The sequence below is a fragment of the Mirounga angustirostris genome, unplaced genomic scaffold, assembly GCF_029215605.1.
Source record: "Mirounga angustirostris isolate CCGP_5_RB_7025 unplaced genomic scaffold, mMirAng1.0.hap1 SCAF_4, whole genome shotgun sequence".
Classification (NCBI taxonomy): Eukaryota; Metazoa; Chordata; class Mammalia; order Carnivora; family Phocidae; genus Mirounga; species Mirounga angustirostris.
Window position 1 is genome coordinate 31,049,191 of NW_026991712.1, and position 22,152 is coordinate 31,071,342.

Consider the following 22,152-nt stretch of genomic DNA (forward strand, 5'->3'; position numbering starts at 1 on the left):
ATGACATTATGTATGTTATCTTCAAAGATTCAAGGCACCCTTAACAGCTTGAAATTATCAGCCATTTGCTTGTGAGGCCTTCCTGGAGAGCTAACTGAATCACATGTAAGATTACCATTTGGGATAGGGCTGAATGACTGCCTGCACCCCACCAATAAAAAAAGGTGTAACTGGAACATATAAACATATGCTGATTCCCACAACTAAAAATAACATGGTTTTTAATTATCGGGTTATGTCCTTCAGAGAAGGCTATAATAATCACGGTAATTTTTTAATCATTGAAATCATGTCTCCAAACACCTATCTATAGAGAAGTTGTAAGAGAATTTGTTAGAATCATTCAGGATATTGAATATTCTTGCAGGCTAACAAGATTCTGCAGCCTGAATGAATTATTATATATCCTCAGAGCTGGGGGAAACAATACTTTTATAAGTCTGGGAATTACTTAGCATACTTTATGTCTGGTCCTGAAGGACAGAGAGAAATAACAAAAGAAGGAGTAAACGTTTGCTAATAAGCACTATTTGAAAGTCTAGGCTAGCAGGAAGTAGAGCCAATTACTTCCAAACACTGTAAAGACTGTATGAAGCTGGGATACCAGAATGAATAAATAAAAGTTCTCATAGTGCTTGCTATGCAAAAGAATCAAATCAAATCAATGACTAACAGATACTGTTAAAAACAAAGCAAATAAGAAAACAAATTCTGAAAATCTGGGGGGATGGTGTGTCACAATTTTTTTGTAGGAAAACAAATTTCTATTATTCTCTGAACTATCAATCCAAAGTCTCCAGGGTAGAATAAAAAGGAAACAATTGATCTTTTTATACATTGGGAGAAACATACCATCATGATTTTTTAAAAAATTTGAGAAGGTACAAGATGTTAGTGTATTTCACTTTCAAATACTAAAAGATGGGTTTTAATCAAAAGGGAATCAACAGCATTTTAAAATGAATAAACAAATATTTTATCAATAGTTTCACATACTACACTTAAGCACCTTCTTGTAAATATACTGTTCTCTTAGTCATAGTATACAAATTAAGATTCTAATGTCAAAACTTTCCAAAAATAACTGACTTTATAAATAATACAGATGAATAGTTTCTTTAAAAATCTCATGGTAAAATGTTCAAGAGACTTACCCTCCACCACCAAAAGCTAGTGAATCCATGTCTCCTTTGATAAAAAACATATTATCTCCTGTCCACTTAAAGACCTACAAAAATAAAAAGCTTTAAATATGTAGATGAAAATGGTCACTATACAGAGTTAGTTCTCCTAAACCCCAAGTACTTAACAAAGCCTAGATTGACAGTAAGAGAATAGTAACAGAACAAAAGACTGGGCAGAAGGGTCTGGTGTTTTGTGCTTCAGTATTTGTATGACTGAGTTTAAAAGCACACAACTTTCATTTCCAATTCCTCAAATCTTATTATCTCTTTATACATACTTCTCTTTTCTATGTATGCATCAAGAATTGGATGGTTAATGAAAAAAGTTGAAGCAGAAAATCAGTTAAAAAATTGTTACAGATGCCATTAACTTTTATTTTAACATTAAACATAAATGTACACTAATTTGATAATACTTTGATATAAGGCCAAGGTCTTTTCTTTGGATACAGATTTGCCTACCATCACTCTTAAATAAGCCCACTACATATGTTTATGATTTCCAGTTTCAATTTTTTTAAAGAGCAGTGAGAACATGAAAACACTTAAGTCCAAGAGCAAAATTTCTAGATGTTCATATTCTTAAATATTTTTTACTAACCTTCCATGGGAGTTTTACCTAAACCTAATACAATAGCAAATTCTAGCACTGCACACCTCACCTTTATCAACTTTTTCCTAAGTATTCATTATAGTTTTCAATAAAATAAACTTTAACATTCACTTTTTCATAGTTATAGAATATCTAATTAATTACATAATCTGGTAGCAACAGCATAAAAAGATTTAAATATAAGCACAACTGATGCTTAAAAAATCTGTAACAGGGGCACCTGGGTGATTCATTTGGTTCAGCCTCTGACTCCTGGTTTCGACTGAAGTCATGATCTCATGGGTGGCGAGATCCAGCCCCACATCAGGCTCCATGTTCAGTGGAGAGTCTGCTGCTCTGCCTCTCTCTCCTTCTGCCCCCACCCCCGCCCCACTCACTCTTTCTAAAATGAGTAAATAAATCTTTAAAAATAACTGTAACAATTATAAACTTCCAGTTAGCTGTAGGCATCAGTTATGTTTTATGTGGGAATGGAAAGCACTGGCTAATCTGGTAAGCCAACTTAAGTACAAGTTTGTTAAGAAATCTTCTAGTGTGTTATCTGCTCATTATAGAAACTATTCTGCTCATTATAGAAACTATTTCTAAAGACTAGTTCTTTAACCTTTTTTCAAGATCTCTTAAGTAAAGGTTTGACACACTGAATTTTAATGTACCCAAAATGCTGACATTGCATGCAATGTTTTAAACAGTCAACATATTGACTAAAATTCATTGTACATCTTTACATTTTAGATCTTATTGGCACTGGAATGTATTCAATTTAAGTTAATCAAGCCGTAAGAAAAAGGTAATTAACTGATTTAAACCCAAATGATTTATTTTTTAAGTTTCCAATACTTACATCATGCAACTTAGTCACTGAAAGTTTCTAAGAATTTCACAATGGCAATTCAGAACAGTAACGATGATGTATACTTCTTACTGAGACCATGATGTATGTCTAGCACTATGCCAAGTGTTGTATGTATGATTCTCATTTAATTTTTAAACAATCCCGTTATATTTATGGCTCCCATTCTATCCATAGGAAAGTTGAACCTCAAAATGGTCAAAAAGTGCTAAGTTACAGTTAGCAAAAGACAGAGATGAGAGACAAATGCAAGTGTATATGACTCCAAGGTGCATGCTCTTTTCATTATGCCATTTCTTTATAAACTGAATATTGGAATAACTGTCCTTACCTCAAACTCTGGACAGAATGTAAAAACAAAGGTCTCTCCAGTACCATAAAAGCCGTCACTCACTTTAAATGGCTCAGATGCTAATGCACCAAAAACCTAAGGAGTAAAAAAAGGCATGTTCAATGACATGACTATTAATTTGCTTCATTAAGCATTACCTCATTATTTAGGTTTAAGTAAGATACAAAAAAAACCAGAAATGTAATATAATTTTATCTCCTCCTACTTAAAAAGGGAAACACAATCAGCTGTTATAAAATTTGCATTATTGTGAAGTACAAGGCATATCAGTTTCTCAATGGGAAATTTTTCCTAGTTTTGAAATCTGAAAGGATGCTTATTATAACAATTAACAATCTTAAAAAGTGATTATCACATTTCAGGAGAACTTATATGCACAACGCATGTACAATAAGGATAACACGTTACAGTGGGATTACAGGATTTAGGAAAGCAAAACCCTTCTGCATGGGTAAACATTCTACTAAAAAGGTATATGCTCTTTTTGTCTTCATTAGAGAATAAATTCCATGAGAGAAGGTCTCTGGTCTGAATTGCTTAGACCTGTAATGCTATGCTCTTATACAGAACAAAATACACAACATAAATAACCTAAAAAAAGAATGAGTGAATAAGGAACTGGGACAAGTTATTTCAATGCTCTGGATCTAAGTTTCCACATGATAAAATGGGAATGTAGAGTTTTATAGATGATTTCTATAGTCACTTTTATAATCTTAATTTTTGATAATCTACTGATAATCTACTTTGACAGTCTCAATTTTTAAAATAGATTTTCTTATTCAAAGGTATATGTCATATATATATACGTGTTTTATATAAATATAAATACACAGCTTAATGTGGAATTATCACAAAGCAAAGTCCCATTTAACCTTCATTTAGACCAAGAAACAGAACATCATCAGCACTTCAGAAGCTGTCCTTGTGCCTCCTCTGCATCACCACACCCACTTCCCCAAGGGAAGCTAAACAGCCTGAATACCATAGATTTGTTTTGCCCATTTATAAACTTTCTTTAAATGCATTCATAAGATAGTTACTCCTTAGTGTCTGATTTTCAACTCAATATTACATTTGTGACACTTATCTATGCTGTGGCATGTAGTAAGCAGTTCCTTCATTTTCGTGCTGCAATTACCTTTTACTGGGTGTTTAACTTTGGGGAAGCTGATGAAATTCTTTTAGTCATAGTTTACTCTTCCTTAGAACAGTGATGATAAAAGTATCAATCTCATAGGGCTTTGATGATTAAATAAGACAATGCCTATCAATGATTAGTCAAATGTAAAAAGCACAATAAAAGTGTCAGTAGTAGTAGTGTTTTGTTTTTTAAATTAATATTGCTATTTCATCCTCTCATTACTCTCCAATCTGAACTAATTGACCTGAACTTGATGTTTCAGGAAAAAACCATATTTTTCTTGCTTACCTATGGTTTTTCTTGGTAGCATCCTCACACAATTCTCTTTAACTTTCAAAACTTTAACCTATGCTTCAAGACTCTATCAATTTTCACCCTTTCCATGAACTTCATTCTTACCTGTCCAGATAGATATGAACACCCCTTCTGCTTTCTCTAGGTTCTCACTGCATTTGGCATATTTTGCTTGTTCCAGGAGATACTGGTATACTTACATGTTCTTTTTTACCAGACTATAATCCCTTTAATGATTCATGCTCATATCTATCCTCTGTAGCACTCAAAAATGCCTTGTATATTAGAAGTACTCAATAAAATTATCAGTTAAACTTAATGAAAATAATTTTTATCAAAAAATATATTAAATGTTACTTTTACTGTAATCTCTTAAAGGGTAAGGTGTCCATGTAGTTATTTTTCATACCTGCCCATCACTGTCTTTAATCACCATCAGCACTGGGGTGTCTAAACCTGTCATTGTTCGATAAAGGGTCTTCAAGCTTGTGCCATGCTTCCCGGTGCCATAAACAAGAGTCCATGGATAGCCGATTGTTCTTGGTGGAAGATGCTTGGTAAGCTTTGAAAAATAAAATGTTAACATTTTACTTGATAGCTTATTGTCAATGTGCAAGATAGTAATGTCAGCTGAAATATAATGGTATTTCATAAAATATAGGCTACAAAAATAACAGTAGAGATTATTCTCAAAGATACACAGATGCTTGAAGAATAACTGTACATTTCTCAGCATGAAATAGTCATTGTTCACCAGGAAAAGAAAGGAACATGCCAAACAAGACATGGATTAGAAGAGAGACAAGAAATAGGGATTACTTATTGTTTTCACCCTCTGTATTGAATTAACAAAAATACTGAATGGACTGTTAGCTTAATTATTAACAACTTCCCAAATAATGGGCCCTAGAAATCAAGCTTCAACATTTTATAGCTGTGTGACTTTGAACAAGACACTAAATTTCTTTATGCCTAAATTTTTCCACTCATAAAATACGCACAATAAGAGTATCCAACTCCTATAGGGGCTGTAAAAAACTACATGAGATAACCACATAAAACAAGTAACTAGTACACAGTAAGAAATTAAAATTTTGGCTATTACAACATCTCATCTAAATTGCTATTGTTTATTTTAATGCCTGCTCCCAACATCACCTTTTACACTAGTTGCTATATTTTGTTTACTTTTATTCACGGGAAAGGAAGACTAATAGCAGTAACCCTGCTTCTTTAGTGTTGAAAACAACCGAAAAGAGGCTGTTTTACTCTTACGGGCACACACTCAGAAATGCACATATGTGGGTATATTATACCTTTTCAATTTGATCTGGCAGTAAGAGTTCACTGGGATCACTGAGGTTTGGTCGAAAAGATTCAGACTCCAGGTCTGCTTTCAATGGAGCAATCTGCTTTGAATTTAGGTCTTCTCTTGTAGTAATCTAAAGAAGTAAACAGCAGCAGCATGTTAATATAAAATTGCAACATGCATTAAACAATTTCTGCCTTTTGAGAGAAATAAAACTTTGTACCTTAAAAAAGTGGGCTAAAACTTTAATTTAGGATTTTAGAAGGCAAGGATGCTCTATCAAATAACAATAGTATATCCAATGTAGAAAAAGATTTTTTAACTATAAACAGACATTTTTCTCAACCACTATATGATGGAAAGATAATGATTAACACCCATATTTCTGTGTGAAAGGAAAAGTCACATGCAAACTTTAATTTTCCTGTTGAAGGGCAAAAGTGAGCCAGCTAGCTTGCTATTTGTCTGTGCTATTTAAAATATGTGGGGTTTTTTTCATGGTAAACATAAAATTTGCCAAAAATAATTAAGAAAACTTTCTGGGTGCCAAAATTTTAAAGAATGATCCAATAGAAAGTATAATTTTCTTAAACATTTTTTTTTAAGAAAGTATAATTTTCATCAGTATGTGTGCATACATAGATTTATTTGCTTCACTGAAAAATTACCATTACTTAGAAAATGCCTTCCTTGATTTTATTTTCAAAACACTTTTTTTAATCGAGTTGGACCACACAATAGATTTAATTTTTTCATAACTATATTTTAAAAATTAGATAAATGTGATGCATTAAAAAAGAATATATGCTTTTGCATGATGGAAATGATCTCACTGATATTCTTAAAATGATAAAAATGTCAATTAACTCAAACTCGGATACAATCTATTCTGTTGATACTTTTCATATTTTATTAATAAATTATAAAGTACCATTAATTTTAATATATAAATGCAGTAACATTAGGAAATAAAAGATATAAAACATAACTATTATTGATGAAACTTTTAAGTTGGAAAATTCTACTGGAGCAGATAACTAAAATGCAGCAATGCACAGCAACTGATTCCATTAAGAATGAAATCTTGCTAAACTATTTTGTTCCTTTAACAGATGTCTTACCAAACCTAAATAGCATATATTTTCAACCAATACATGTTCTAGAACTGTACTGCTTTTTGATGAGCAGTTAAACTATATTAATTCTTTCACATCATCAGCATGTTTTACCCTTATTCTGATGATGTGAAAGGTTAAAAAAAAAAAATCCAAGGCAGCATGAGAAGCATCAAAAGAAAAGACAAAAATCAGTAGTTCTAGCACAGCCATGAAAGCGTATCTTAGTAAGAAGAGGAAAACACACAATAATACACAAAACTGAAAAATGAGTTCAACTGTATCACTTTCTTGTTATTAAAAAAAAATCACAAAGATTATTTCATGGAATTTTAAATCATTTTTCTAGTTCTGATGTCTAGGGTATACTATTCCGAAGTATTTCTAATCCAACCAGGAATACCTCAAAAACAAAAACAATTTATCTCATTAAAATATTTGATGTGAGGTTGATACAACTGAAATAACCTTAAAGAAGAGAAAATATTTAAGTCTTGCTACTCATTAAAAGGTTTTCAATTGCCTGACAGTACGTCATCGCTCAGATTCTATTTAGTAAAGATTTAACCTCAAACCCAAAACATTCTTCCAATTTTAAAATTAAGTGAACACTCCTCATTGCTCTAAGAAACACACAGTACTGAGAACAGTTCTACAGTGCCAGAAAATTCCTCTGAATATTTTTAAATGAAAAGATGACAGAAAAGATAATCCTAGAGCTCTTCAAGGCAAAACCATACTCTTTAATACAAAAAGGAATTTTCTGATGGGCTATTTTAGTGCTGCAGTCAAAACAAATCCTTTAAAAATGAGATTTGCCCTGACGAAAGACACTAAAAACAGGGAGTATTCAATCTCCGGAGGGGTTTAAACTACTGAATGGGGCACCTGGAGACGTCTGCAGAGTGTGCGTAGTTCTTCAGTATTTAGAGCATCGATCCTGCGGTGATACTCAGCCACTGATACTACCTGAATATGGAGACAGGAAGACAATAATTCCACTGACAGTTGAGAAAAAGAGCCAAAACAAAACAAAACAAAACAAAAAATGGAGAAATTTAAATGGAGAAAGAGAACTGTAATCAGGGTTTCTTTCCCCACTCCATGCTGAAAATCCAGGAGATACCGGTGTCAAGCTACAGTGAAATACACATGAATGAGTTTAAAACCGCTACATCCAACTGGTTCACAATATAAGATTTATGAACTGCTTCATAAGACAGAATTTGACTGAATAGAATTATAGTTGCTTATAAAGGAAACACTACAGAAAACAACATGCTTTGCTAACATCAAAGATAACACTGAAGACAACATCTAAAATCATAATGGTGGGCATTTTACAAAGAAAAGGTAGTTTCAACTCTCCCCTCCAAATCAGTTTAGCTCAAACGTTTATCCTAATGGAAATGCTGAAAGAATTTCTTCTAGGCAAAGGTGAGAAACATACCCATGCCATATGATCTGTATCAGAAAGAAAGGGAGGGAGCAAGAATAAGAAATGAAGTACATTAAAAAACCTAAGGTAGTAAGAAAAATAAACTCTAGAAAGTAAAAATTAGATTTTCAAAAGTGTACCTAATCAACAGTACCTTCTCAGGCATGTCTACTTTAGTCTTTCTACATGACTTCAGTTTTTGTCTTTATATTATTTCTTTATGGTTGGTACTGCAACAGCTACCTGTGACTAAATCTTAATGACTTGCCTACATTCTGAATTCCTAAGAAAAATTCTTTACCTTCTATAATTGCCTAGACCAGTCTCTTGCATAATGCAGTTGAAAGCCATACATGAAGAGGAACATTATTATAAAAAATCCACAAAAACAGATGAGTTTCCTCAGGTTGATACAACAGCTACAGCTTTCTCAGATCATGACCTAATTCCTAAAACAGAAATCATAATATAGTGAACTCTGGTTGTGCCATAAATAATGTGCTGACTCTCCTGAGCTATTACAGATTGCTCTTGTGATCAATGCAGCTGAAACCACTGGCTCGGAAGAGCTGACTCTAACCTAGGTTTTAAAAAGCTCTTGTTTCAGCCAACTAAAATAAATTAACCACCCATAAACATCAAGGTAACTGACAAGTTATATAAACCTGTTGAAAGCTATGAAAGACATGAGCATAGTAAAAAGGAAAAGAAACTGGACAGATTTCTGTTTTGTCATAATACTGACTTTTACAAATCAACAATGCATGCAATGTGATAGTTCACCCTACTTACAAAGAAACCCAAAATGGTTATGATCTCTAGAGCCCTAGAGGATCAGATGGATCCGAGTTTGGACCCTTCTTTTTTTCTCCATAAAACAATGGAAATAATAAGACCACATACAAAATACAATTTTTATTAAAAAAATGAGGAAATAAAATGCACATAATAAAGGATTGAGTATAGTGTCCAGCACATAGTAAATAATAGCTACTATTACTAACATTACTTTTGCTTAATCATTTTTCACCAATTACCCTAAGGACTAAAGGGTAATGTCTGAAGACCTTCCTTATTTATTTATTTATGGATATTAAAATATTTCAGTTTTGAGAGCTCAACTATCTTGTATACTAGGACTCTTCTGAAATTAATTTTAAATTTCAGGATTAGATAAGAATATTAAATCCTTTTCAATTAAGAACAAAAAAATTTTCAATAAAGATGAAAGAGAAATTAGATCTTAAAAATTAAAAAATCACAGCCTTGTTTTTCTATGACCAGCAAAAGAAATCTCCACAAAATATTAAATGGCCAGCTGTATTTTTCTTTCTTTTTCCCAGGGTATTCAATCTGATCAAGTCTCCTAGCCAGAGTTTTCAAATTATATGACATATTTACTCCTCTGCATTCCTTCTATCCTTCTGGTTAACACTAATTTTACACTTATTTGTATTAAAGCTCCTTCTTTTACCGTATTAAACACATTTCTTTGCTAGAAGTAAAATTAAATTATGCTCACAAAAGGAATCACTTACAAGCTAACCATATCATTATCACTGAGTAGGAGGTATCACTGAGGGAACCATGAACTGCCATCCTAAATATAAGCTTGTAACATTTGGTAAAGTCATAGTTTCTTTTTAATGTCACAAATCTACCTTTTCTCATTCATACTTTTTTTTGTAAAAAACTGTATTTTGGGACTTATAAACCCATTACTTCCTCAATCCTAATATTTACTCAGGCTGTGATAAATGAAGATACAAAAAACCGTCAAAAGAGTCTGTGAATTAATAAAGAAAAAGGGTGTGAAATCAAATGAGTACAGAAACATACATCATCTTCTCGAAATAAATGAATAAAGAGATACAGATTATTAGTATATATGATGGAACTGAATTAGTCTTAAATTAATTTTTATCCCTTTGGTAAATCATACTCCATGTACAGAATTTATTTACCCAAAAGGTTAAACCTAAGTAGAAAATGGACACATCTCTACAAAATGTCCTACACCATACTCCCAATTATTAAGGGTGCAGACTTTGAAGAAACTAGCCTCAATTAAAAGTATACTCACTGTCTTGCTAGAGTCATTTCTTGAGGAATAAAGTGGTTTGCATACACTGCCAAATCCCCGCTGTAGGAACTGAGTACTATGACCTACTCTACAGAATTAAGTGCTACTCTCCAGTCTTTCCAGTCTGACAAAGGACTCTCACACAGAGAAAGTGTTTCCCTAAGCATTTATTTTCACAGAATACAAATGTAGGGGCAGGATTAAATCCACCCATCTCTATTACAAAGGGACTAACAACAACAACCAGTACAGAACAAAAGCTAAAGCTAGAGAAAAACATACAGTTTCTGTCAGTCCCATGAGTAAGAACATGTTCTTCTCCTAGACATAAAGACCAATGCTATGGTCTAATAGTCCTCCTTCCAGGATGTTCGGTATTTCCCCGAGATTACCCCACAAACAAAACAGAGCCTCCCTTCCCCCAACTTCCTGGCAAACTAACAAAAGTCTGGTAGATAGCTGTGAATGTGCCATTTTTATTCCTTACTTACTCCTTACTTGTGTTCCTTAGTAAAGGGAAATGGAGTAGAAAGACAAATATTACCTAATCAATGCCATTTATACTTACTTTGGTACCCAAAAATATGTTTAACAAGGAGGAAATCTAAGTTGTAGCAGCTAACAAAAAGGCATACAACGTCATGCTTCACACCATATAACCTTCTGTTCTATACATACACAACGTCTTTATTACAAAATAAGACCTGGATTATGTTAAAACTTTGCTCCTTTTTGCCCTAAACTACTGCTTTCAAAATAACACTTCATGGGACTGTAATAAATAAGGTATAAAAGAAGCCATCAGAATCATAAATTTGCCCATAAATCAGAAAGAGAGGAAAAAAAGAGATGTAATCCACAGCAAATTGAAAACAGAACATATTATCAAAGTTTTGAATAAATCTATATTTAAAATTACTTCCTCTTAAATGTATTTGCAGGTGACTCAGATTTTCATGAGAAGGCAGATATATTCACTCTTCTTTTAGTCAGAAAGAAACCTGTTAGCCACTCAAAACCATTCAATTACACTATCTATATGTTGCTTCAGCTTTTTGGAACAGTAAATGTAAGAAGTGAATCTCAAAAAGGGAATAATCTTATTTTCTCCATAGTATGTCAGGGGAAAAGAATACTCATTACGTAATCTTGAAATATATAAATCCACTATTACAGTTGGAGACTTCAAAGCTCCTCTATCAGTTATTTACAAGTCCAGCAGGCAGAAAATCAGTAAGAACAGAGTCAAACTGAAAAACACCTCAATTAACTGGATCTAATTGACATGTATAGACTATTCATCCAACAACAACAGAACACACATTCTTCTCAAACTTACATGGAACATTCATTAAGATAGACCACTTTCTGGTGCATAACACATACCTTAACAAATAGGTATCATAAAAAGTATGCTCTCAGACCACAATGGAATTAACTAGAAATTATAACAGAGAAATAGTGGGAAAATCTCCAAATACTTTTCAACAACACATTTCTAATTAATGCACAGTCAAAAAAGTCCTGGGAGAAATTTTAAATGTTTTGAACTAGATGAAAAAAAATTCCAAAGTATTGAAATTTTGGGATGCAGTGAAGATAGGAATTAGAGGAAAATTTATAGCATAGAATGCATATATAAGAAAAGGAAAGACCTAAAATCAATAATCTAAGCTTCCATCTTAGGAAACTAGAATAAGAACAAATTAAATCTGAAGTAGAAGAAAATAAATTAAAAAATTAGAGCAGAAATCAATGAGATTGAAAACAGAAATGCAATAGAGAAAAATCGATGAAACAAAAAGCCAGTTCTCTGAAAAGGTCAATAAATTGATAAACCTCTAGCAAAGCTAACTAAAAGAAGAGAAGGAAGAAATGAATTATATGAAGAAATGAAGAGGGGCCATCGCTATTGATCTCATGGATATTAAAAGAACAAAGGAACATTATAAATGACTCAATACCCACAACTTTGATAACCTAGATAAATGGATCAATTCCTTGAAAGAGACAAACCACCAAAACTTACACAAGAAAAAAAAAATAGATCAACTGAGTAGGCCTAGACTGATTAAAGAAATTTAATTAATAATTACTAATCTTCCAAAACAGAAAGTATGAGGCACAGTTCTAGCCAACTAAAACGAATTAGTTACCAGGACACATCAAGATACTCTATAAAAAGCTATGCAAACTTGTTGGAAGCTATGAAAGACATAAGAATTAAAAAAACAGATAAACTGGACAGATTTCCATTTGTGCCATTATTATTATACTGACTTTTTGCAAAGCAACAATGCATATACTATGGTAGCTGACTCTGTACTCTGTACTTACAAAGAAAGTTATGATCTCTAGCTCTGGAGCATCTGGAGTGAATCCAGATGGATTCACTGATAAATTCTATCAAATACTTAAGGAAGAAATTATGCTAATTCTCTACAGTTTCTTCTAGAAAATAGAGGCAGATGAAATATTTCCCAACTCATGAACTAAACATCTGGACACCTCACCAAAGAAGATATACAGATGGCAAAGAAGAATATGAAAAGATGTTCAATATCATACATCATCAGGGAAATACAAATTAAAATAATGGGATACCACTACATACCTATTTAGAATGGCTAAAATTGAAAGCACTGACAACATCAATGCTGGTGAGTTGTGGAGCAAAAGGAATTCTCATTTACTGTTGGTACAGTGAAAAATGGTACTGCTGCTTTGGAAAAGTCAGGTAGATGGCTACAAAACTAAACATAATCTTATAAAATCTGGCAATCATGCTCCTTGGTATTTAACCCAAATGATTTGAAAACTTATGTTCACACAAAATCTGCATGTAAAACAGCTTTCTATTTTGTCAAAACTTGGAAGTAACTAAGATATCCTTTAAGAGGAGAACGGATACATCCAGACAACAGAATATTAAGTCAGCACTAAAAATGAATGAGCAATCAAGCCATTAAAAGACAGTAAGAAACTTTACATGTATCTTACTAAGTGAAAGAAGCCATTCTGAAAAGTCTACATAATGTGTGATGGCAACTATATGATACTCTGGAAAAGGCAAAACCACAGAAACAAGAAAAAGATCAGTGGTTACTAGGTATTCAGGTAAAGAGGGATAAATAGAGGCAGCACAGGGAACTTACAGGGTAGTGAAACAACCCTGTATCATCCTGTAATGGTATGTCATTCCACAGAACGTACAACAGAAAGACTAGACCTTAAGGTAAACTATGGACTTTGGGTGATAATAACGTATAATATTAGTTCATAAATTGTAACAAATATACCATACCAATACAAGATATGAACAACAGGAGTACTGTGTGTGTGTTGGTGGGGGGAGGGGTATATGAGAACTCTGTTCTTTCCATTCAATTTTTCTGTAAACCTAAAATTGCTTCAAAAATAAAATCTATTAATTAGAAAAAGGTAGGGGAAGGATAACACAATTTGGGGAGGTGGTTACCAATCTGGGGAAAACATGAAATGACACAGAGAAAGTACATACAGGCTGATACAACTGCTTTGGTAATGCTCTAGTTCTTAAGTTGGGTAGTGGGATCATAGATACTCATTTTATTATTATGTCTCCTAACTTGCATATTATTATGTCTCCTAAAAGCATATACAATAAATATGCTTTTCAACTACTAAGTCAAATGAAGAAAAAATATTCTACACTGAATATATACGCATATATCTTTTCAATTAGGTTGTTGACTAGAAAGCAGATGTTTTACATACAATAAGACGTATATAAATACTAGCTAATAAATTTCCTGTGAATAGGTACTACAGGTAGGCAACACAGTCTAGCAGAGAGAATACTGGGTTTGGGTACAGACCTCTGCCTTAATTTTAATTCTGTTTTACTAGTTTTGTGAACTTGAGCAACTGCTTTTAATGTCTCCATTTTATGTCTTTCAAACAGAAATAATATTTTAAGCACTTTATGAGGAATACATGATAATATATGTAAGACATGTATCAAAATAAACACTGACACATTAAATATACAAAATAAATGTTAATTCCCTTCCCCTGGTTATGTTGTGAAGATTTTGACAGAGAGTAAAGAATTGAAGGGCATAGACTAAAGCCAGAATGCCTGGATTCAAACCATGGCTCTGACCCTTTTTGGTTGTAGTATGACTGCCTTTGTTTCTTAAAATGGAGATGAGAGTAGCAATTTTCACAATGAGGATTAAATGATGGTAAGTAAGTGTTTAGAATAATACAGTGTTATTAATATACGGCATCAGAAGTAATTATTTTTCTCATTAACATGAATATTATCTTGAGCCAAGATCACTGGAAGATTTTTACATTTAAAGTAGCTCTTCTTATGGACTTATTCTTGCAGAGATGTAAATAAGTTATCATGGGATTTTTTTCTGTTTTCATACATGAAAGCCTAAGTACAAAAAAAATCTGTCTTATCACATGAGGGCCTAAATATATAAAAAAAAGTTGACTAAAATAATGAAATATGGATAGAGACAAAACAATGTTGCTATATTTAATGATTTGTGACTTTAATCTAATTAAGCCTAAATTCTTATTATAAAATAGACTTATAACGTTCAAGCAAATTACAATTTATTGACAGATATTAAAAAGCCAGGATACAGTATATGGTTACAATAAATATATAAATAGTTTCAAATAAATAGTTAGAAATTAAAGTTTAGGTTGTTTGTCAGAATAAACTCTAAACTGGCCTTTAAAAAAAATAAAGACAGGAAAGTTAAGCATGCTTGATCAATATGCTTCTCACTGAAGCTAAATGGCAAAGGTTTAACTTCATTCCATATATTTTAGAGCATATTTTACCTATTAGTTATTAGTTAATGTCTCTGAGCCTTAAATTAACTCATCTGTAAAATGAAAATAATCTATATCTGGTTAACACACAGTTACTGTAAGGTGAAATATGATACTATATACATGAGCATTTAGAAAATTGTCCTGATTTACATAAATACATAGTCATATTAATACTAGTTATAAGACCTATATGAAGTCTCAGATACCATTCTAATCAGCTGAGTAAAGATATGACGAATTGTAAAAAGCTACAAAATATTTGTTATTCTATAAGAATCATTTTCTGTTTTTTTGTTTTAAAGCACAAGAATCCCTTTTCAGGCAAAATCTTATTAGGGAATCTCAATCTACAAAATAAGAATTGCTATCCTTTTAAGCCTTATTTTCTTAAGCTTTTTTCCTGCTGTACAGCTACTAGGGTAACCACTCTAAAGCAAGGGAAACAGCTAGAAAACCTGAACCTGAACTTGTCTACACATCAAAACACATCACACTGTACTGTCACATTTTTAAAACCTCTGAAATACACCCTGGTGAAGTAAAGAATGTGACAGTCAAGCTCTCTGTGCTCCGTGACAGCTTAGTTCAGTAACCACTTCATACCTGTTTCCTCATCTCTAAAATGGGGAGTAATGCTGATTCTGCAAGGTTACTATGAAGGCTGAATGTAATAATATATAAACTATATGTATGGGCAGAGCTGAAGACCAATGAGAACCTTTCGCTCCTACCTGACAAAAACCACATAATAGCCTCCTGTAAGGGTAAAAACAGGAAATGTTGAGTGTGGTAAGTTTGTGATGCACATTATGATGATCCATAAAATTCAAAACATGCACAATTTGTTCTGCCTGTATTTTTAACAGATTAAAGTCTTAGCAAACTAATTATAAACACTTATTTGAACTGCAAATCAAAAAATACATGAATGCTCCACTGTTCTTGGTTAAAAAAAAAAAAAGCTGTGTTAACTGGCTATTCCGATAAATCTGGTCACAATTTTAACAAATTAAATCATTTCAGATGCCTACATCCCTCTGTGCTGATGTATCACATGAACAAAAATTTGAAATTATTCAACTTAAACATAAAAAGACATTAACAAAGTACATTCAAGCCCAATAAAAACACCAGCTGAAATAATTTTGGTATTTTTACATGCTTAACATTTATAGGTGGCAAGCTGCTTTGGGGGCATCTTCCAAAGTCATTCTTGGTTCTAACTATTTATCTAGCTTTATTTAAATCACTCACAATTACAGTAAAAATAAAAATTAATATTCATAAGGCAAGTTATAATCCTGAGTCACCACAGAAAGAACTGGCAATACATTTTCTAACAAATAATGCACACATATTTTTACTGAAAAATAAAAGGATTCTCAAAATAGTAAGGTTGAGATTTTTCTTGACTAGACAGAGTATTTTTTAAAGTTTTGTATTAGGTAGCACTGCTGGAAATTTTTAGGATAGCTTAAAAAAGCCTTTTCTCAAGATTACTAAAATAATTGTCTTAAGATACAATGTTATAAATTTATCTAGTTTGGGATCCAGTCAATAAAAATTAAAGTTAATTCACTCTGTTCTACTCCGTTTATTTTTAAGAAAAAAAATTCTGAATATTTTCCTACAACAGCTTAAATTGGAAATTAAGGCAGCAATAAAGATTTGATAATTTCCTGTTGATATAAAATAGGAAAGCCAAAATACTTTTATAAAACAAAATTACAGTTTCTTATTCATTTCCTTTTTGAAGATATTTAGGATTAGCAGAAAAAACTTAAGGGTACTTTTCTGTAATCATACAACTTTGTATTCTACAAATATTCCCTCTGCTTAAACTTTCAGAAATTGTATAATTTTGCATCATGTCACCATAAAGACTATTAATAAACAGAGAAATTGAAATCATTGACTAAAATTTACCAGAGTGTATTTATGATTAATTGGCTGATGTCTTCTCCCTTTTTTCCCATACCAGAGACGAGACATTTCCTTTCCAGAGCAAATTAAGTTATATCAAATCTCATAAAGACTGTTTTGAAAAGCATTCTTCCTCTGTTAAAGATAAATTTCAGCACAAGAGCCCTACTACAGTGACAAAACAGTTTGCTAGAGACAAAGATTTGATTGACAAGACAGAGAGCTAATCACCAAGTAGTATCCACTGCAAAGATAGTTCTGAGTGGAGACTGTAAAGCCAGGGAGGGAAGAGAAGGTTTCCCATGTTGAAGTTTGGTTGCACTGTACCCAAATGTGCAAAAAAAAGGGCTCAAAAGTTTAAAGACACAGAGCATGTATTTGCAAGCACCAGTTCACTTAAGAAATACACTAAAAATATCTGTCATAAAAAAGTACTAAGTGCAGTTTCCGGAGTCCCTCCTAATGTACACAAACGATTTCAATTAACATTTTGTTGTTTTGCTCATGCAGTCATATATCTATTCTTTATTAAAATCTAAAAATCCAATAAAATGTCATCTTTTATGTGAGCATTTTTTTTTTTAAAGATTTTATTTATTTGAGAGAGAGAGAATGAGAGACAGAGAGCACGAGAGGGAGGAGGGTCAGAGGGAGAAGCAGACTCCCCGCTGAGCAGGGAGCCCGATGCGGGACTCGATCCCAGGACCCTGGGATCATGACCTGAGCCGAAGGCAGTCGCTTAACCGACTGAGCCACCCAGGCGCCCTATGTGAGCATTTTTTAAGCAATGAGACATCCTTTGAGGACCTGACAACCCTCAAATTTTATAGAATGCCTATGTAAAAGTGAAGCCAATCCATTACAAATAAATCCTATACAAATATTCAAGTGACCTGAAAATTACTTTACCTGTTTATATAGTCCATTTTTAAACTGAATTTTCTAATACCCAATTTCTTGAAAAGGTACTTAAATTACTATACCTACATATACTTCACTAATCAGTGGTATGCTGAATATAACCAAAGAAGTGAACTTTGAAGATTAAATATTATGGCTATGAATTAAAACTTCCCAGAGCTCAATTTTAAGCAGAGTATCAATGCATAATAGTACGCCTGAATATTTCTTCCATTTTAAACCAGCTCCTCCCCAGTTACCTTGCTGTGTGTTCACACAAAGCTGTACACACAAACACTGAACCACACCCACAACTCCACATTTTCCTCCACATTCCATGATGTACACGCACAGAACACAGCTCACTCCACACTAAATAGCCTCCCCCCCACTCACACCAGCTACTCCCGCATCTCCCCAATCAGCCCCACCACACTTACCCTAAGATCTCTCTCCCACAGTCCCTCATATGTACACTCTAACTATCCCCACACGCATCTTACTACACATTACACATTGAGTGCAGTGTGATCACTACCTCCCCCCGTCATGGCACACCCCCTACACACACCAACATTACATGATTTGGTGGTAGTGGGCTGCCATTTTGAAAACCTATCATTACTTCCAGCCAGATTTTCTAAAATTAAAAATATTATATGTGTACCCAAATGTGGCTGAAATACATACATACACAGCCCAAGCACAGGGCAGCTTATTTTGCTTTATACAGCTTTGATTTTGCTCAAGTGTCTTTTCAGCCATGTTTCTGAGAAGTCTGACTCCATACCTGGACAGGGTGGGTCCTTATACAGATCTAAACCAGTGGCTCTCAAATTTCAGCGTGCATCACACTCACCTGGAACATTTGTTAAAATGAAGAATGCAGGGCTCCACAACCGGTTTCTGATGAAGGAGACTGGAAAGGGGTCTGAAAATATGCATTTTTAATAATGCTGCTGCTGCTTATTGTCGAGGGACCACACTTTGAAAAACAACTAAACTACAGTGAGAGTCATCTCACACCTGTTAGAATGGCTATTATCAAGAAGATTAAGAAATAACAAATGCTGGTAAGGATGTGGAGTAAAGGGAACCCCTGTGTACTATTGTTAGAAATGTAAACTTACGCAACCATATGAAAAACAGTATGGAAGTTCCCCCAAAAATCAGAAATAGAAATATCATATGACTCAGAAATACCACTCCTGGGTATTTATACAAAGAAAACAGAAACACAAATTAAAAAATACATATGCTCTGAAACAAATAATACATTATATGTTAAAAAAAAAAAAAAGAAGAAGATAGCAGGAAGGGAAGAATGAAGGGGGGGAAATCGGAAGGGGAGACAAACCATGAGAGACTATGGACTCTGAGAAACAAACTGAGGGTTCTAGAGGGGAGGGGAGGGGGGGATGGGTTAGCCTGGTGATGGGTATTGAGGAGGGCACATTTTGAATGGAGCACTGGGTGTTATACGCAAACAATGAATCTTGGAACACTACATCAAAAACAAATGATGTCATGTATGGTGATTAACATAACATAAAAAAAAATTTATATGCATCTCTGTGTTCACTGCAGCATTATTTACGATAGCCAAGATATGGAAACAACCTAAGTGCCCATTAATGGATGAATGGATAAAGATGTGTTTTTTTAATATATATATTATGTATACACACACACACACACACAATGGAATACTATTCAGCTGTAAAAAAGAATGAAATCTTGTCATGTGGAACAATATGTTTGGACCTTGAGAGCATTATGCTAAATGAATTAAGTCAGACAGAGAAAGACAGACATTTTACGATCTCACTTACATGTGGAATTTAAAACAACAACAATAAAACCCAAACTCACAGATAAACAGACTGGTGGTTGTCAGAGGCAAGGAATTAGAGGTAGGCAAAATGGGGGGGGGGTCAAAAGCTACAAGCTTTCATTTCTAAAATAAGTAAGTCCTGAGGATGTAATATACATGGTGACTATAGTTAATACTGTATTGCATATTTGAAAGTTGCTAAGAAACTGTATCTTGAAGTCCTCATCACAAGAAAAAAAATTAACAATACAAGGTGACAAATGCTAACTTTAGACCTGTTGTGTGATTGTTTTGAAATATACACAAATATCAAATCATTATGTTGTACACCGGAGACTGATATGCTATGTATCAATTACACCTCAATTAAAAAACAACTGATTTAAGGGCGCCTGGGTGGCTCAGTTGGTTAAGCGACTGCCTTCGGCTCAGGTCATGATCCTGGAGACCCAGGACTGAGTCCCACATCGGGCTCCCTGCTCAGCAGGGAGTCTGCATCTCCCTCTGACCCTCCCTCCTCTCGTGCTCTCTCACTCTCTCAAATAAATAAATAAAATCTTTAAAAAAAAAAAAAAACTGATTTAAGCTATTTGAGAGTGGTTTTGTTTCTTGAAGCTAAATGCTTCCTAATTAATAAACACAGTATCTAGCAGACATAAAAAAAATGAGCTCAGTAAATCTCCTTCTTGCCCTTTTTTTTTCATAGTGTTTAGAAAACATAGTTAGGTCATTTAAATATTTCTAGATATCCCAGAGCTTGAAAGAGATCTCAATTTACCATTAGTGTAAAATAACAGACTATAAAATGAAACACTTTTAAAAACAAAACCAGTTTAAAGGTTGAACATAATTCATAATTCAACCTGGTCTCATGATTCAGATACTCAATAATCTCTTTTCCTCTACTTTCTTTATTGGTGCTGAAATTATATCTGATTTCCTCTGAGTTGGGAGTGGCCTACCAGGGGCAATTATACAAAATCCACCCTATTCAATATTAAAGGTAATATTTTAGAAGTAATTTTAATATTTAAAATCATAAATTAGTTGTTCATTGCTGGTATACAGAAATTGAGTTAATTTTTGTGTGTTAAAAAAATTAGTCTGTCCAGGGGCGCCTGGGTGGCTCAGTCCTTAAGCGTCTGCCTTCGGCTCGGGTCGTGATCCCAGGACCCTGGGATCGAGCCCCACATCGGGCTCCCTGCTCCGCGGGGAAGCCTGCTTCTCCCTCTCCTACTCCCCCTGCTTGTGTTCCCTCTCTCACTGTCTCTCTCTGTCAAATAAATAAATAAAATCTTAAAATAAATAAATAAATAAATAAATAATAAAAAAAATAAATTAGTCTGTCCACATGAAAAACTGCTCAATATCGCTCGGCATCAGGGAAATCCAAATCAAAACCTCAATGAGATACCATCTCACACCAGTCAGAATGGCTAAAATTAACAAGTCAGGAAACGACGGATGTTGGCGGGGATGTGGAGAAAGGGGAACCCTCCTACACTGTTGGTGGGAATGCAAGCTGGTGCAGCCACTTTGAAAAACAGTGTGGAGGTTCCTCAAAAAGTTGAAAATAGAGCTACCATATGATCCAGCAATTGCACTACTGGGTATTTACCCCAAAGATACAAAAGTAGGGATCCGAAAGGGTACGTGCACCCCGATGTTTATAGCAGCAATGTCCATAATAGCCAAACTGTGGAAAGAGCCAAGATGTCCATCGACAGATGAATGGATAAAGAACATGTGGTATATATATATATACAATGGAATATTATGCAGCCATCAAAAGGAATGAGATCTTGCCATTCGCAACGACGTGGATGGAACTGGAGGGTATTATGTTGAGCGAAATAAGTCAAACAGAGAAAGACATGTATTATATGACCTCACTGATATAAGGAATTCTTAATCACAGGAAACAAACTGAGGGTTGCTGGAGTGGGGGGTGGGGTGGGAGGGATGGGGTGACTGGGTGATAGACACTGGGGAGGGTATGTGCTCTGGTAAGCGCTGTGAATTGTGCAAGACTGTTGAATCTCAGATCTGTACCTCTGAAACAAATAATGCAATATATGTTAAGAAAAAAAAAAAAGAAGAAGAAGAAGAAGGTAGCAGGAGGGGAAGAATGAAGGGGGGGAAATCGGAGGGGTAGACGAACCATGAGAGACGATGGACTCTGAAAAACAAACTGAGGGTTCTAGAGGGGAGGGGGGTGGGAGGATGGGTTAGCCTGGTGATGGGTATTGAGGAGGGCACATTCTGTATGGA

The 22,152-nt window shown here is 33.9% G+C and overlaps 1 protein-coding gene across 11 annotated transcripts in view; it reads right to left on the reverse strand.

The window, feature by feature from the left end:
- Nucleotides 1–22,152, reverse strand: part of OXR1 (oxidation resistance 1) — a 443,163-nt gene that overhangs the window by 1,944 nt on the left and 419,067 nt on the right. For 6 of the 11 annotated variants that reach the window (XM_064587995.1, XM_045896060.3, XM_045896065.3 and 3 more), the window contains 5 exons: nucleotides 7,753–7,833; nucleotides 5,757–5,882; nucleotides 4,850–5,002; nucleotides 2,982–3,077; nucleotides 1,155–1,228 (listed from right to left, as the gene is read on the reverse strand). In XM_064587995.1, the coding sequence (XP_064444065.1) occupies nucleotides 1,155–1,228; nucleotides 2,982–3,077; nucleotides 4,850–5,002; nucleotides 5,757–5,882; nucleotides 7,753–7,833 (530 nt within the window). Of the gene's footprint in view, nucleotides 1–1,154; nucleotides 1,229–2,981; nucleotides 3,078–4,849; nucleotides 5,003–5,756; nucleotides 5,883–7,752; nucleotides 7,834–17,150; nucleotides 17,718–22,152 lie in introns of those variants that run through there. The other 5 variants (XM_064587996.1, XM_045896061.3, XM_045896062.3 and 2 more) reach the window with 3 other exon arrangements.